Source organism: Candoia aspera, chromosome 3 (assembly GCF_035149785.1).
Source record: "Candoia aspera isolate rCanAsp1 chromosome 3, rCanAsp1.hap2, whole genome shotgun sequence".
NCBI classification, from domain to species: domain Eukaryota; kingdom Metazoa; phylum Chordata; class Lepidosauria; order Squamata; family Boidae; genus Candoia; species Candoia aspera.
Window position 1 is genome coordinate 103,948,492 of NC_086155.1, and position 15,690 is coordinate 103,964,181.

Below are 15,690 nucleotides of genomic sequence, written 5' to 3' on the forward strand. Positions count from 1 at the left end.
GAATCTAAATCTAAATTGTAATACTCTATCATTTCTCCCAAAAAACAACGCTAATGTATCTCTCCTTCAATCTATCAGGAGTACAGTTCTCAATCACCATGGCCAAGGGTCTTTCCTCTCATTTAACTGTTTAGAGTTTATTTTCTCAGTAGCTATTCTAACATTAATTTAAAAAGTAGCACTAAATTGTAAATAAGGATAACAATTAAGAACAGATAGCATCCACACCTAACTCAGCTGCTGAACCAGCTTATATGTCTTTGTCTTGCCAACATAAGATAACAGAGATGGAACTAATCTGGTTTTCTTTGGTAGGCAGTTCCAAAACCTGGAAAAAGCCACCAGGAAAGCTCTCTCTTGTGTTTTACCAAGCATGCTCCAATGATGATGGGCTCAAAAGAACAGCCTCTCCCAAGGACCTCAAAGCTACCTAGGCAAGCTATTGAGAAACAGGCTTTTGTATAGCTTGGTCTCAGGTGCTGAGGGGGTTAGTCAAAATCAGCCTTTTAAAATGTGCCTAGAAATAATTCATTTTTTAAGAATCACATGCTCACTTATAACAATAATTATTAATTAATAATAAATGTGGTCGCAGCACTCTGAACTCACTAAACTTCTGAAGTAATTTTCAAGAGGAACCTCACAATAGGGCATTAAAGGAGCCCAAATCAGATTTAACCAAGCCACGTGCCTCAGTTGTCAGATGGGCATAATTAATGCACTAGTCTTAGCTGTACAAATATACTCCTTGCCAGCCTTGCTAAGAAGTCCCGCAGAACCACTCCCCCTCTGTAATGCCCATCTTGGAACATCTTTTCCCATTCTATTTAGGTCAGATTGGGTAGAGAGGACTTGCTGAGGCGCATTCATCTGAGGGAATACAAGCTACAGGGAGCCCAAGCTTGACCCTTCTCAGTCATTCAGTGACATACGAAAATCTTGCTGCCCCACATGGTGGCACGTCAGAGTTGTGGTTGCTATGAATAACTATTGCTTTCCTGTTATTTTACTTTCTGTGTCACTACTTCTTGGTCTACTAGAGTCTTTGGAAATGGAGCAGCACAGAAGCCAAATTAGTTAAATAAGAGAGAGCATCTGGTGTGCCTTATTAAAATTTGAAAAATGCCTTATAAATGTTTCCAATTTATACATAACCTATGTCAATCATTCTTATTATGTATGCTGGAACATTTTAGTATACTGCCAAAGGGACTTTGGGTGCCATAATGTCACGTCCCCCGTTGCGATGCATATATGCATCACAACGGGGAACATGCCTTTCCGGAGAAGGGAAGGAAAGAGGAAGGAATCGGTGATAATCCTTTAAGCACTAAAGGCAAATACCAATAAAGGACAAAGGAGCCATACCTTTGCCCTGACCCGAGAAGCCATCATCCTATCTCCCTGACATCTCTGCATTACCCCGGAGGACACACCTGCGCCGGACACAGGAGAAAGACAGAGGTAATCAGCGCTAATCCCCGATTGCCCATCGAGACTCCGGAATCGCACCCTGATCACCCATCAAGACTCCGGATCAGGACTTTGGGACAATGAGGGGTGGAGAAGGACCAGGTCCGCACCGCGGGTATTTACCGGCTACCTCGCATGCCATGTGCTCATTCCCGTCTTTTTCTGTGTATGCATTCTATTCCTAATAAATCGGAAATCCTTAGCCCTGACTAAGTGAGTCTGTGTCTCTTTGGGAATAAGGCAACCATCACACATAAGAAATTCCTTACATAATCTTCTTTTGATCCCAGAAAATAGGCTACTTGCATCTTTGCATAGTTCTCTGTACTGGCCATGCCTTTGCTGCTTCAGATTATGGATAAGTAATTCTACAACAGGGCATAGTGCTCCATTTGTGGCAAGGGTCTTTAATAAGTCATCTAGAGTGGCCACACAGTCTTCTGCACTTTTTACCATTTGTATAAGAGAGGGTACTTCAGCCTGTGTAGCTGTCTCCCTTTGCCCTTTATCCTGACTTCCTCTTTGGCTCTCTTGGCCTCAAAGATTTCCTCTCCTCTCCTCTCTCCTCTCCAGGGGAGATTAATCAGTTCTTCTTTCTCCCCTTCCCAATTCACCCTCATGTGCTAGAAGTGGACAAAGACTATGTTGCTTCCTGGTCCCTCATCTATATTTGCAACCAGCCCGCTTACCCAAGAGTTCCATACTTGTTATGAGTCTTCTAACAGGCAGTTTCAATCCTACCACTTTGATAATAAATCCACAGCTTATCCTGTCACATAGTAAGATGTATGAAGAGAGACCTGGTTGTTAAAGAGAACTATCTGTGAGTTCCCTACTGATTTATATTTCTTCCCATCCAAGATGGCAAATAGAAGAAGACAAAATCAGTTCCATATTGGTAACAGTGCACTGTTTTGGATATAAGGTTAGCAGAAAGCTCAGCCTGCAGGAACATGGAGAACTGGATTTGAGACCTTTTGTCACCTTGGTTAACAATGCAGGGGTTTGAATAATCTTCAACTGAACTGTTGTCCTGTTTTAATTAAACATTTGCTGCTTCTCCCCATAGTGTCAGCTGAGAAAAGATGCTTTCTCAAGATACTTTCTAATTACTATACCTAATTGCGAAAATAAATACACCACTAATGTGTTGATCTGAAATATAATTAAAAACATCAATTAGTGTTCAGCTGAGAGGTACCTTGAAGATACAGGTCCCACTGGAACTTCAGCTACAAAGTTCCTTGGGAGAAATCTTATGATCATATCTTACACATCTGAGTTACACTTGGATACACATAGGGATTTCATTTGTTCACACTGGTTTATATATTTCCATTATTAAGAAGCAAAAGAATGCTAAAATTGCTACTTTTAACGAATACCACAATCTAGTTAAGAATTCCCATTGAAACTTTAAATTGAGTGTATATGTATGATACCTGCATATGAAATGTAACTGTCATGAGTAAGGATGGGAGCCCCCTGCTCGCCATCCTTACTCATGACAGTAACTTCCCTTTCTTTCTGATGGGAATGAAGTATGAGAATGCATTCCTCTTGTTGTTGTTTATTCGTTTAGTCACTTCCGACTCTTCGTGACTTCATGGACCAGCCCACGCCAGAGCTTCCTGTCGGTCGTCAACACCCCCAGCTCCCCCAGGGACGAGTCCGTCACCTCTAGAATATCATCCATCCATCTTGCCCTTGGTCGGCCCCTCTTCCTTTTGCCCTCCACTCTCCCTAGAATCAGCATCTTCTCCAGGGTGTCCTGTCTTCTCATTATGTGGCCAAAGTATTTCAGTTTTGCCTTTAATATCATTCCCTCAAGTGAGCAGCCTGGCTTTATTTCCTGGAGGATGGACTGGTTTGATCTTCTTGCAGTCCAAGGCACTCTCAGAATTTTCCTCCAACACCACAGTTCCAAAGCATCTATCTTCCTTCTCTCAGCCTTCCTTATGGTCCAGCTCTCGCAGCCATATGTTACTACAGGGAACACCATTGCTTTAACTATGCAGACCTTTGTTGTCAGTGTGATGTCTCTGCTCTTAACTATTTTATCAAGATTTGTCATTGCTCTTCTCCCAAGGATTAAGCGTCTTCTGATTTCCTGACTGCAGTCAGCATCCGCAGTAATCTTCGCACCTAGAAATACAAAGTCTTTCACTGCCTCTACATTTTCTCCCTCTATTTGCCAGTTATCAAGCTGGTTGCCATAATCTTGGTTTTTTTGAGGTTTAGCTGCAAGCCAACTTTTGCACTTTCTTCTTTCACCTTCATCATAAGGCTCCTCAGTTCCTCTTCGCTTTCAGCCATCAAAGTGGTATCATCTGCATATCTGAAATTGTTATTGTTTCTTCCAGCGATTTTAACTCCAGCCTTGGATTCCTCAAGCCCAGCATGTCGCATGATGTGTTCTGTGTACAAGTTGAATAGGTAGGGTGAGAGTATACAGCCCTGCCGTACTCCTTTCCCAATCTTAAACCAGTCCGTTGTTCCGTGGTCTGTTCTTACTGTTGCTACTTGGTCATTATACAGATTCTTCAGGAGGCAGACAAGATGACTTGGTATCCCCATACCGCTAAGAACTTGCCACAATTTGTTATGGTCCACACAGTCAAAGGCTTTAGAATAGTCAATAAAACAGAAATAGATGTTTTTCTGAAACTCCCTGGCTATTTGCATCATCCAGCGGATATTGGCAATTTGGTCCCTAGTTCCTCTGCCTTTTCTAAACCCAGCTTGTACATCTGGCAATTCTCGCTCCATGAACTGCTGAAGTCTACCTTGCAGGATCTTGAGCATTACCTTACTGGCATGTGAAATGAGTGCCACTGTTTGATAGTTTGAACTTTCTTTAGTGTTTCCCTTTTTTGGTATGGGGATATAAGTTGATTTTTTCCAATCTGATGGCCATTCTTGTGTTTTCCAAATTTGCTGGCATATAGCATGCATTACCTTGACAGCATCAGCTTGCAAGATTTTGAACAGTTCAGCTGGGATGCCGTCGTCTCCTGCTGCCTTTTATTGGCAATGCTTCTAAAGGCCCACTCAACCTCACTCTTCAGGATGTCTGGCTCTAGCTCACTGACCACACCGTCAAAGCTATCCCCGATATTGTTATCCTTCCTATACAGGTCTTCTGTATATTCTTGCCACCTTGTCTTGATCTCCTCTTCTTCTGTTAGGTCCTTGCCATCTTTGTTTTTGATCATACACACTTTTGCCTGGAATTTACCTCCGATGTTTCTAATTTTCTGGAAGAGGTCTCTTGTCCTTCCTATTCTATTGTCTTCTTCCACTTCTGTGCATTGCTTGTTTAAAAATAATTCCTTAGCGTTCCTCTTACAAACTTCTTATACTAACCTGTGACAATTAATCCTCAGATTTGAAGATGGGATTTAGCCATTTGTAGCCACTTTTAAAACTGTTCAATGTTGTTTTATTGGTACTAGGGAAATTTTATTGGATGATCTATTATATCAGGATTACTGATAGTCTATTGTTCAGCTTAAAAAAATCTAAGGCATATAGAAAACACACATCAGAAAATATAAAACAAGCATGCAACATTTTTTGTGACAGCAAAATGAAGCACTGGGCTGCAATTGCATGCCATTTTTATTTTCTCAGAATGCTCTTGTAGGGCTCAGAAACATGTTCGGAGACAAAAAGAGCTTGTGGTCTATGTGTCATTTTGTAGTTTATCATTGTCTCAGATATAGGAGTGCCTATGGAAAAAGCACAGTCTCTAGACTGATTTTTGCACTGTGCTTCATTCTTAGTATAGACATCTTTGGATACTACTCTGGAATATGATGTTACAGATGCCATCCTTTATTCTTCTCTAAGCCCAGCCTTCCCCTAACACCATCTCCCTCCTCTGCTCTCCTATGATTTCTGCTGTAGCCTACAAACGTTTTGACAGGAATTGCATTGGTTCATATTTTCCCTCTCCTTCAGCATAAAATAAAAAGAAATAAGAATACCATGCTTTTCTGTAGTGCCACCCTGTTCCTTTTTTACCTTGTTAGCCATTGTCCTATTTTTCAGATCTGCAAGCAAGACAGACAACATTGTAAATTTTGTTGTTTGGCTAAGCAAAAGTTTCTTGTGCAGGGTAGGACAGAATTATTTTGTAGCTTATCATTTTTCTAATAAGATTTGTAATTCTATTAAGTATGAAGAAAGCTGCAGTTCCATAGCATAATTAAAACAACAGCTTTCTTAGTATTCTTGCCTTTAATGTCCTAAAATCCTTTTGAATTTCTTTAACGCAACTTTCTTAATACTGCAGTATTTTCATAGATGTTTTTGTTCTACCACATATACCAGAAGCAGTGAAAACAAACTCTGATCTGAAATTGTTAGTTACTTCATTGTATTGGCAAGTGAATGCTTCCTTAACATTGTACTTATTAGAGTGCTATTTTAAGAAGAGAAAGAAAAAAGTATTAATCACTTCTGCATGAACACTGCAGCTGAAATTAAATTTAATGTTTGAAAAAAAGTAAAAAATTAAATTAGGGACAAATCATATTGCGGTGGCTTGTTGGTCTTCTGTTGTTCTCTCCCCTGCTGTTCTCTCCCCTGAAGAATCATTTAAAATGTTAATGGAAAGAAGATTTCCTGTCTCCTCTTCCCCTTGCAACGAACTGTGATCCTCAAAATGAGTGCACTGTGGAGTACCACACTTTGCACAATTTGACCCAAGTATATCCCTTCCTGCATTAGCTTCACATCAGGGATACTTGTGACAACAAATTGGTGGTAGGCTACTAAATGCATCAGCACCTTCAACCAGTCTTATTCCATGAACTAATCAAGCCACTGGCAAGTGACTACGTCCTTCAGAATTCCACAAACATTTATGAGTGAACTATTCAATAAAACTGGCTGTAGGCTATAGTTCAGTATCAGTATGCATATTTGGAAACAGAACTGTTTCAGCTGTGGGGAAAAAATAACTTTGCTCTTGAATTCTCAAAGACAGTTTTTATGTACCTGAGGTTAAATGGTGCCAGCATTGGATTAGAAGATAACTTTTACTTCACAACTTGAGGTACATTTGAAAAAAAAATAGCCTAAAAAAATTGGCATCCAGTGCAAGATAGAGCGTTTTTGCTTTTCCTAACTATGTTTTTTCATCCCAAAATGTCTTCCTGCAATTTGTCTTTTTGTAAGATTGAACCTTTAAAAAAATTGTAAATGATCTGGTAAAATAATTCCATCTTTAAGATTGCCGAAACGTCAGGAAATGCCAAGCCAAGGTTACAGGGTCTCATGTTCTCTCCAAAAGGTTATGATTTAAATTTAATATTCTCTGTTTCGTTTCAGCAAGATATGTTTCCCTAACTATCCCTGAAGAAATTTTACTGTACTATCTATCACTTATATTAGAGCTGCTGCAATGTTCCCCAAAACAGTTCTGCTTCTTGGCTTCTCCTCTTGTTCCAAGATTCAGATTCTTTTCCTTTCTAGTAATAAATCAAAGTCAAGAAACTGAAATGGTGGCTCTTTGTGCATCATATATATTGGTTTTGGTGCCTTCTCTGCACAGAATGTTGAGCTAAAAGTTTCTGTGGGAAAATCCACATCTACCCTGTTGCACTTGTCCATAGGCAGTGGTTCCCACCATTTTCCTAAGTCCCTTTTCTGCCACTTCAGTAGCAGCATCTCTCAGTTCATCCTTCACTAACAGAGTATATTTGTGTCCATTTATTTGCTGTTAACTTTGTTTAGATAATTTCCTTTTTACTTTGTCATTTTATAACTTTTATTTTGATTGGTTTCATTGGTGTTTTTTCCCTTGAGTCCTGCGACTTTGAAGGGTCCAGTTTACAACAGCAAACTTGCTCCACTTGGTGCCTCATTTTTTATGGGGAAAGGCACAAAGTGGGTGCCTTCCCTAACTGCCAAAACATTACATAATCTAGGTCACAAGGATTGTTCCATGCTTTTTCAACCTCTTCCAACCAGTTTATCCACCATAGCAGTTGTGTTCTTTCAGCATCATGCTTGTGAAGGTCACTCCGTATCAGTGGATGAGAGGTTTCCATTAGTCTCAATACACTTTTTATATCTGGATAGTGAATAATCACCTTTGGATTATCTTGCATATGTTCTTTTGTTCCCCAGTACCACTGTAACCATCTCGAAGCTTCCATTTTTTTCCATGTTTACCAAATACATTTTTTGGTGCTTTTAGTCTTGCCAATTACCCATACATGCTATTGCTACTATCTCTAGGTAAAGGTAAAGGTTTCCCTTGACATTAAGTCCAGTCGTGTCCGACTCTAGGGGGCGGTGCTCATCTCTGTTTCAAAGCCGAAGAGCCGGCGTTTTGTCCGTAGACAGTTCTGTGGTCATGTGGACAGCATGACTACACGGAACGCTGTTACCTGCCCGCCGAAGCGGTACCTATTAATCTACTCACATTTGCATGTTTTCGAACTGCTAGGTTGGCAGGAGCTGGGACTAGCAACGGGAGCTCACCCCGTCACGCGGATTCGAACCGCCGACCTTCTGATTGGCAAGCTCAGCGGTTTAACCCGCAGCGCCACCACATCCCAACAACTGTATCACCTGCTTCTAGTAGAGTAGGAGTTCTAAAATTTTATATTACTGTGATCCCTCCAATGAAAAACGAATTTGTACAACTTCCCAGTGGTGCACAGTCCACAATTTGAGAACCTCTAACTGTAGTTTCATAACCTTCCATGAAGAAAACTGATTTGATGCTTTTGATTTTGTCAGTTCCATTGATACTTTCCTCTGATATAGTGGTTTATGATCAGAACTTGGCATTTTACCTACTGAGGATAATCATTTTTTTCTGAGCACATTATCAGAATATCTGAAACGTTGGCTAAGTACCCAACTTCTATTGTTGTTTTGGTTTTCTGCTGTTGCTTTGTAATCCATCCACTTCAGTGCCCATTTCCAGTGGTTCCCTGCTATCTAAATGATTGAAAAACTTTGAAAGAAGCCATTCTCCTTTCCACCAACTTCTTTGCATGTAGAGAATTTTTTAAGTGTCCATGGACAAGCCAACACAATGGCGCATATTTTTTCTTATTTCCATTATTGTTGACATATTGCCGTCTTCATTCTCCAATATACTGACTCAGCTCTGGGGGCTAGGGAGAGGCAAAACTGGATTGATAAGAAGGAAATAATATTTAACTGAAATTCTGTTATTACATGATGTCAATTACTAGGTGTATGTGATAAGCTACCAGCATTTTCTCTGGGAGAATCCCAGTGCCTGACTTCATACCAGATAATAAGCTTATAGAGATATGTATGCATGTTATACGATAACAAACGCCTCCTTGCACAGCATCAGAAAAGCACTTCATGGCACGTAGTAGACTAGAATTCTAAAGTCCTCACATGTGCAGTTACTTTCACAGACATTCTTTATGGAAATAGACCAGACTTTCTAGACTCAGAATCAGATTGAGGATTTTCCCTTTAAGGAGGGGCACTCTTCTACAACTGAAATTGACAAAATGGATTCAGAAGCTACGTAGGGGAGTCCAGCAAATGGGAATCTTGTATTTTCGGCCCTCATTTTCCTGCTTTCAGTCATGGCATAAGGAGAATTAGTATACTCATTCATGCTTGCTTTGCCTCCCACAACTGTGGCAATTGCTTGTGAGGGCTTCAAAGTGGCATTTTTAACTCCCCAATCCATAATCATGTAGATTATCCACATCAGTTTTAGTGATTGCCTCTTTTTCTTAATTTTATTTATTACTTTTTGGAAGAACGTTAGCACAATTGCCACAAGAAGATATTCTTTCCTCCTGTTTTTGTTTTAGGGTTTTAATCTGAGATGTCTTAATTCTGTTTTTGATCTCTGGGACTTCGATAGTTATATCATTCTGTGCTCTTTTTCTATGACCACCTTATTATTCATTCATTCTGTCTCTCATTCACCAGAAAAATTTATTTGGTGTCAATCATCCTCAAGGATGCATATGTCATATCTCCAGAAGACCAATCACTGCCACTTAAAAGCACTTGGTTATCAGAAATTTGTATTTCCACTTTTATAGTCTGCATTTGTACATCTGTACACAGGTGCACTATGCCTGACTTCCAAGATGATTTGTCAGTTCCAGGAACTGACATAAATGAGAGGAGCCACTCCTCAAGAGCAAGCATAATAAGGTAGGGAAGGGACTTTCCACCAAAATCTTTTAGCTCTAGAACAGGCCAATCTGTTCAAGTGCAAGATTCGTATGTATGAACATACAGATGATATCTTCAGATACCAAAGCTATAGGTAGGCAACATTTATTTATTGAGAGAGAGAGAGCCAGTTTGGTCTAGTGGTTAAGGCAGTGGGCTACAAACCAGGAGATTGAGAGTTCTAGTCCTGCCTTAGGCATGAAAGCTGGCTGGGTGACCTTGGGCCAGTCACTCTCTCTCAGCCCAACTCACCTCACAGGGTTGCTGTTGTGGGGAAAATAGGACAAGGAAGCAGTATTTGGTATGTTCACCGCCTTGAGTTATTGATAAAAATAATAATGGCGGGATAGAAAATAAATTAAATAAAATGAGCAGTTTTTATAGCCTGCCCCAATCCACAAACTCCACAAATAGAGAAAAGTCATACAGTTATTAATAACCCTGCCATAAACGTTGCCTAAAAGCATAGTGGAAGTGGTTTGTTTCAATGTCCTTCTCTAGCCCCTGCCCTATGGAACAGCTTTCTCAAGGCATTCAAGACCTGGATGTTCCTTCAGGCATTTAAGCCAGGCAGTTAAACCACCCCTGCTGGTGGATTTGTTTACTTTGGTCTTCACTGATTGAAAATGGAATGTTTTTAGCCCTGGGCATATTCTTTCTCCTCCTCTTCCTTCCTACTACTACTATTTTGGATTAGTATTCAGTGTTTATTTTGTATTTTACGTTGCTGATTTTTTTGGTTTTAATCTTTTGTGCACTGCTAAGAGTCACTGCTTTGAGATGGGCAGTTATATAATTTGTTTAGATCAATAAAAAGCCAAGATCAAGGGGACCTCACAAACCTCTGGAGTCAAGGAGTTTGAAATATGGGGGTCACAATAAAAAATGTTTGTCTCCTAGTCCATGATCTCCTAACCTCACATTGGAGCAGAGACCTCAGCAGGTCTTCTGACAGTGTTCTTAATGAGCAGATTTAACCTTGGCAAGGCAATCTCTGATATACAGTAATGCAATGCGACTCTGTTTTTGGCTTTGTAGGGGATAACTAGCAGTTTGAATGCTGTCTTAGCAAGATGATAGAATGTGGAGTACCAGTCTTGAGGAGAATTTATCTTTCTTATATCAACTTCCTTGTTCTGTTTAGCTGTCAGATTGTTGCTTCTGTAGTTCTGACATGCATCATTCAGTAGATGCAAAACCTTGATTCTGACTTGTGTCCATTTTGTTCTGATTTCCCCTCTAGCCTCTACCTGTGAATTTTCTGATATTGTGGAACTGTTGCTGCAATCTGGAGCTGACCCTACTCTTCGGGATACAGAAGGATACTTGCCTGAGGAGGTGACAGACTGTAGAGTAATCACCTCTATGCTCCAGGAACACACAGCTGGCAAAGCTTAACTGAAAGGCCAAGGAAGTGAAGCCCAGGGCTTTCAGAATGGAAAGAAAACTGCAATAAACCCATCCTTCTCCTACTAAGTGGTCTACACAATGCATAAGGATTGTAATTTGTTGAATGAAAGTGCTTGGTATTGATACATATTGCTGAAAGCCAAAAAGAGAGTAGTGGACTGTGAATAACACAGCATAAGCCTGCGCAACCTACTATCTACTATGTGAAAAATAACCTCAGCCATAGTTTGTGACTTGCCATTTGCTTGACGGTGCACTTCTTTTTTTTTTTTGCAGTCCTAAAACCAATAAAAAGGATGTATTGAATTTCTCCTATCCTGTCAGATGTAGCTGTAAGAGATGTTCAATTGGGTAGACTGCAGGCTACAAGCCTGCTACAGCACAAGCCTTAATTCGCCAGCTGAGGAGTTTCATCATGTATGGAAGCTGCTGAGAAAAGAAGGAGCCACATTGAAGTTGAGGTCCTGTGTGTTCCTTTCCAGGAATAAGCCCTATAGAACACTTGCTTTCCCAAGTAGACTTAAGGGCTAGCTTATTTGCTAAATGCAACCTAAGAAAGGAAAATCCAACAGCTGGATAGGGGAAAGGAAGAGAAGAGCCAGTTTATAAAGCTTTCTTTTGCCAAACTTCTCATATTAGTGACAGTGTTGTTATTTATATTTTCTTGAACTGGGAATTTGAAGTACTGTAGTACTGTAAGATCTAAAAATAAAGGTGATAGGGTTTTTTTCCCTTGATCCTAAACTGGTTAGTTAAGTTGTTGCTGTGATGTTAAACTATGAGAACTGATGGGCATGTTAATTGTGTATGTCTCTCTGTTTCTGGTATAAAATACTGTCCTGCATGATAGAAGATGTAAAAAAAATATTTCTGAAATGTTTCTTTTTTTCACCTATCATTAAACCAAACTAGTTATACAAAAAGCATCATGGGTTTATGTTGTACATTACAAAATCTTGTTTTGAACTATTTTTGCAACCTCATAAATATAACTAAGGCATTTTTTAGAGGAAAATGAACATGAGTGGCTAAAAATCCAGACAGAAAGGTAGAAAAATACTGTGATCTCTAACCTTGTTAGTCTGCCTCAGAAGGGGTATCCATTCTCAGAATGGCTGCATCAGTGGACCAGTCACTGGATGTCCCATTTATTTTTACATCCTGCTTACACAATTTATAGTGGGAGCCCTCTGTGTGTGCCACATATAGCCAGGTGCATCTTATGCTACACCCTTTCAGTTTGTTTTTGACAACCGTAGTATTAGCATTTTCATCCACTGAGTTCTCCATCATTGTTGAATAATTCTTTTTCTGCTTTTGCTTATTTCATTTTATTTTCCTCTGTCTTTTCCCCACCAAAGAATTGTTGCATCCTTGTCCATTCCCTTCAAGCAGTCTGGCCTCAACCTTATAGCCTTAAAGGCTCCACTTTGCAAGTTCCAGTGTTACAGAACCAAAAACCACAGTCACATGAGCATAATCTAGGGCTTTTCTGCCCTGTGGAAGATCATTCAATAGACCTATATTGGACTTTTATCTTAACTTTCTTGAAACCTTCCTACTTCAGGATGATCTCAGTCACTACTATTCTTCCCCTCCTGCAGCAAGGGATGTGGTTTATATCTATTGATTTGCAGGGTGCCTAATGCCATATATCCATAGTTGCCTTATCACCCTTTTATTCACTCAAAGGAAAGAGCTCCATATACCAATTTTGTGTTTTATCATTTGGTCCTGCTGTGGCCTCTAGAGTTTTTGTAATGCATAGCATATGCTGTCATGCTCTTTCATCTCCAAGGCATTATTTATTTCTGTTACCTGGCTGACAGACTCATAGATATGCCTTTCTGTTCTGAGCTTTCTTGCCATATATCTCAGGTCTTTCTCACAAGATGTGTACTTCTGCATCAGTTATGAAAACTTCTGTTTTTCCTGCGTACGTTACCATATTATTGGGGCGGTGGTCAGAGTCACAAAGGGAACTGCCTTCTTTCCAATGCACACTCCGTATGCTACAGGCTGTCATGCAGAAGATGCCCCCAGCAGAAGTAAGGGCCTGTGACATCCTGCAACTCTGGCTGCATGCTAGCCCCAACTTTGCCCTTCGTCAGTTACACCTCTTACAGGCAAGGTTCATCACGCTTCTAGGTTCAAATATCAGAAAATTCTATCAGTCATTCTTTGCATCAAGGAGCCTCTTCACTGATAGCTGGTTACAGACAATCTCACTGAAGGTGAATTCTTCAGGCCTTGGTCCCTAACACGACTTACCAGTGACGCAGCTATGTCTGGCTGGAGAGTTCTCCTCTAATCCTTTTTCATTTGACACTTTTGGTCCATACTTGAGTCATTGCAGCATCTCAGTAAGCTGAAGTTCCTGGAATTTTGGGCGGCAATCAAAATTTTTGAGGTAGAGTGTCCAGATTATATTAAACAATGTTTTTTGTGCTACATTAACCATGTGGTACATGGTTAAATTTCTTTCTTGTGTTGCAGATATGGCACTGATAGACCCTACATTCCATATTATCCTAGTAATCCCTGTATCTGAAAAATGTTCACGCTCTTGCTGACTGCATCCTTCAGCTATGGCTCTAATCAAATGTCATTGGGTGTCTTCAAAATGGATTCCTACCACCACCACACACATCTTGGTGTCTTCACCTCATCAGCAGGTGCAGGATAAATTCCATATACATGAGGCTTGTGAAACAGTCATTTACAATATCTTTTTACCAATTCCCTTTCTCAGCAGAGACCTTGCAAAGATCAAGAAGGATTCAGCCAATTATGTCCTCATCACATAATTATGACCTTGATAGCCATGGTTCACTCCTCTATTGTATCTTGTTAAGCCTTGTTAAGCAATTCCCAATCAGAGATAGATGTACCACCTGGATCACAATTCCCTCCATCTTACAGTACAGGCTGAAGAATTCCATTCTGCCGCTCTGCCTGATAGAGAAGAAGAGGTCCTTCTGGCTTTTTCAGAAACCATCCACAATGGCTTCTCATGAAGTTAAATGGTGGAAATTCTATGAGTTCTTTGCAAAAAATTAATGCTTCAGTTCTTCTGCAATGTCAAGTTCGTCATATTTTGCCCTTACTCTTACATTTAACTAAGCTTGCCTTGGCACTTTTTCCCGTAAGTGCATAGCTGACAGGAATCTCTCCTTTTATTCTTCGTCATGTAGTACCTCCCTCACTAGTAAGGTGCTGTGTCAAAGGACTGACTTGCCTCTGTTCCCTGGTATACCTGCTGATTCTATCCTGGATTTTGTCCATCATTTTCTCTGGGTTAATTCCAGAGCCTTTTGAGCCCAAAGTTATTGCCCCTATTCACCTCTTACTGTGAAGGATGTTATTTGTGATGGAGTTTTTAAAGGTTAATAACTCCAAGCAGTTAACAGCAATCTTGCAGAGTAGAAGCGTGAACCAAAAGAGAACTTGCACATTAAGCTTAATTACATTCAGAAATAAATTCAGTCTTCACACAGTAGTTAGATGAAGAAAAATAGAGATAGCTTACTTTTATTCAGTAGATCTGGATACAGGTAGATTCATAGTAGAAAGCACTTAATCATCACTGGTTCTTTGTAGACACTTTCTATGTAGAATAGAAAGTCTCCATGCAGGTGAGATGGTGGGGGAAGGAGCTACACGCAACACCTCCTGCTTGCAGGTCTGCCAGAAGGGTAATGGAGATTGTTAATCCCCAAACTCAAGAAGAAGGAGGAAGTGGAAATCAGGTGACCCATGTGACATCCCACAAGCACAATACGTCTATTAGAGAAACCCCCTTACTATGCTTGTGAGACAATGCTGAGTTGACCCCTGATAATTCCAACAATTTGTGGTAGCTGTGACCTTGGCTCACCAAGAGGGAGACATACGTGTCTTGCACAGAAATTCTTCCTGTCTAACGTGGACAGATCACTCTCTTCTCTCGGTGCCTGAAAAGCACTTGCCTTCTATTTGGACCATATGGCATTATTCCAAAGAGACCTGTATCTGTGATGCAGTTTCTCTCCCCAGCACTTTCCCAAATGGACTGTGGGAAACATCAAATTTTCCTTTGAGCTGGCCAAGCAGGATGCCTTCTTCAGCTCCACACCTTTTTTATGACAGCTGTAGCAGCAGCTGTAGCTTTCAAATTGATTTACCAGGAGTGTGCCAGGGAGTTATTTGGACTCTGCCTTGCAATTTCATGCCATGTTATGAACTGGACCTTTGCTTTCAGAGAGATGCAGAACATTCTTTTTCAATCACCTTATGTTCACCAGACCCTCTTCCAGGTAATGAACTAGCTACTCATTCATGTGTGTGAGTCACAGAGATTCCAGTGAAGAACAGGTTACCTACCTGTACTCTAATTGGAATTCTTTGAGTGGTCATCTGTGAACTCACAGAATGCACTGTCATACTCTTTAGTGTCAGGTCACCTCAGTGTTCCTTCTCAGGTCTGCTGTGTTAGTCTCAGGAACTTTGATCTCCCCCAAAATACAGCTGCTTCAGACAGATGTGCCTCCACATATTCTGAAATGCTTTTTTGGAAATAGTTCATAATACTGCTTTGCAGTCTTGATTGGCTTCTTTATAGGCTACACT

General features: G+C 40.4%; 1 protein-coding gene across 2 annotated transcripts in view; it reads left to right on the plus strand.

Annotated features, from left to right (window-relative positions):
* Positions 1-12,006, plus strand: part of ACBD6 (acyl-CoA binding domain containing 6) — a 138,291-nt gene extending 126,285 nt beyond the window's left edge. For both annotated transcript variants that reach the window (XM_063298457.1, XM_063298458.1), the window contains one exon: positions 10,916-12,006. In XM_063298457.1, the coding sequence (XP_063154527.1) occupies positions 10,916-11,070 (155 nt within the window). In that variant the 3' untranslated portion in view covers positions 11,071-12,006. The remainder of the gene's footprint in view (positions 1-10,915) is intronic.
* The last annotated feature ends 3,684 nt before the right edge of the window (positions 12,007-15,690 follow it).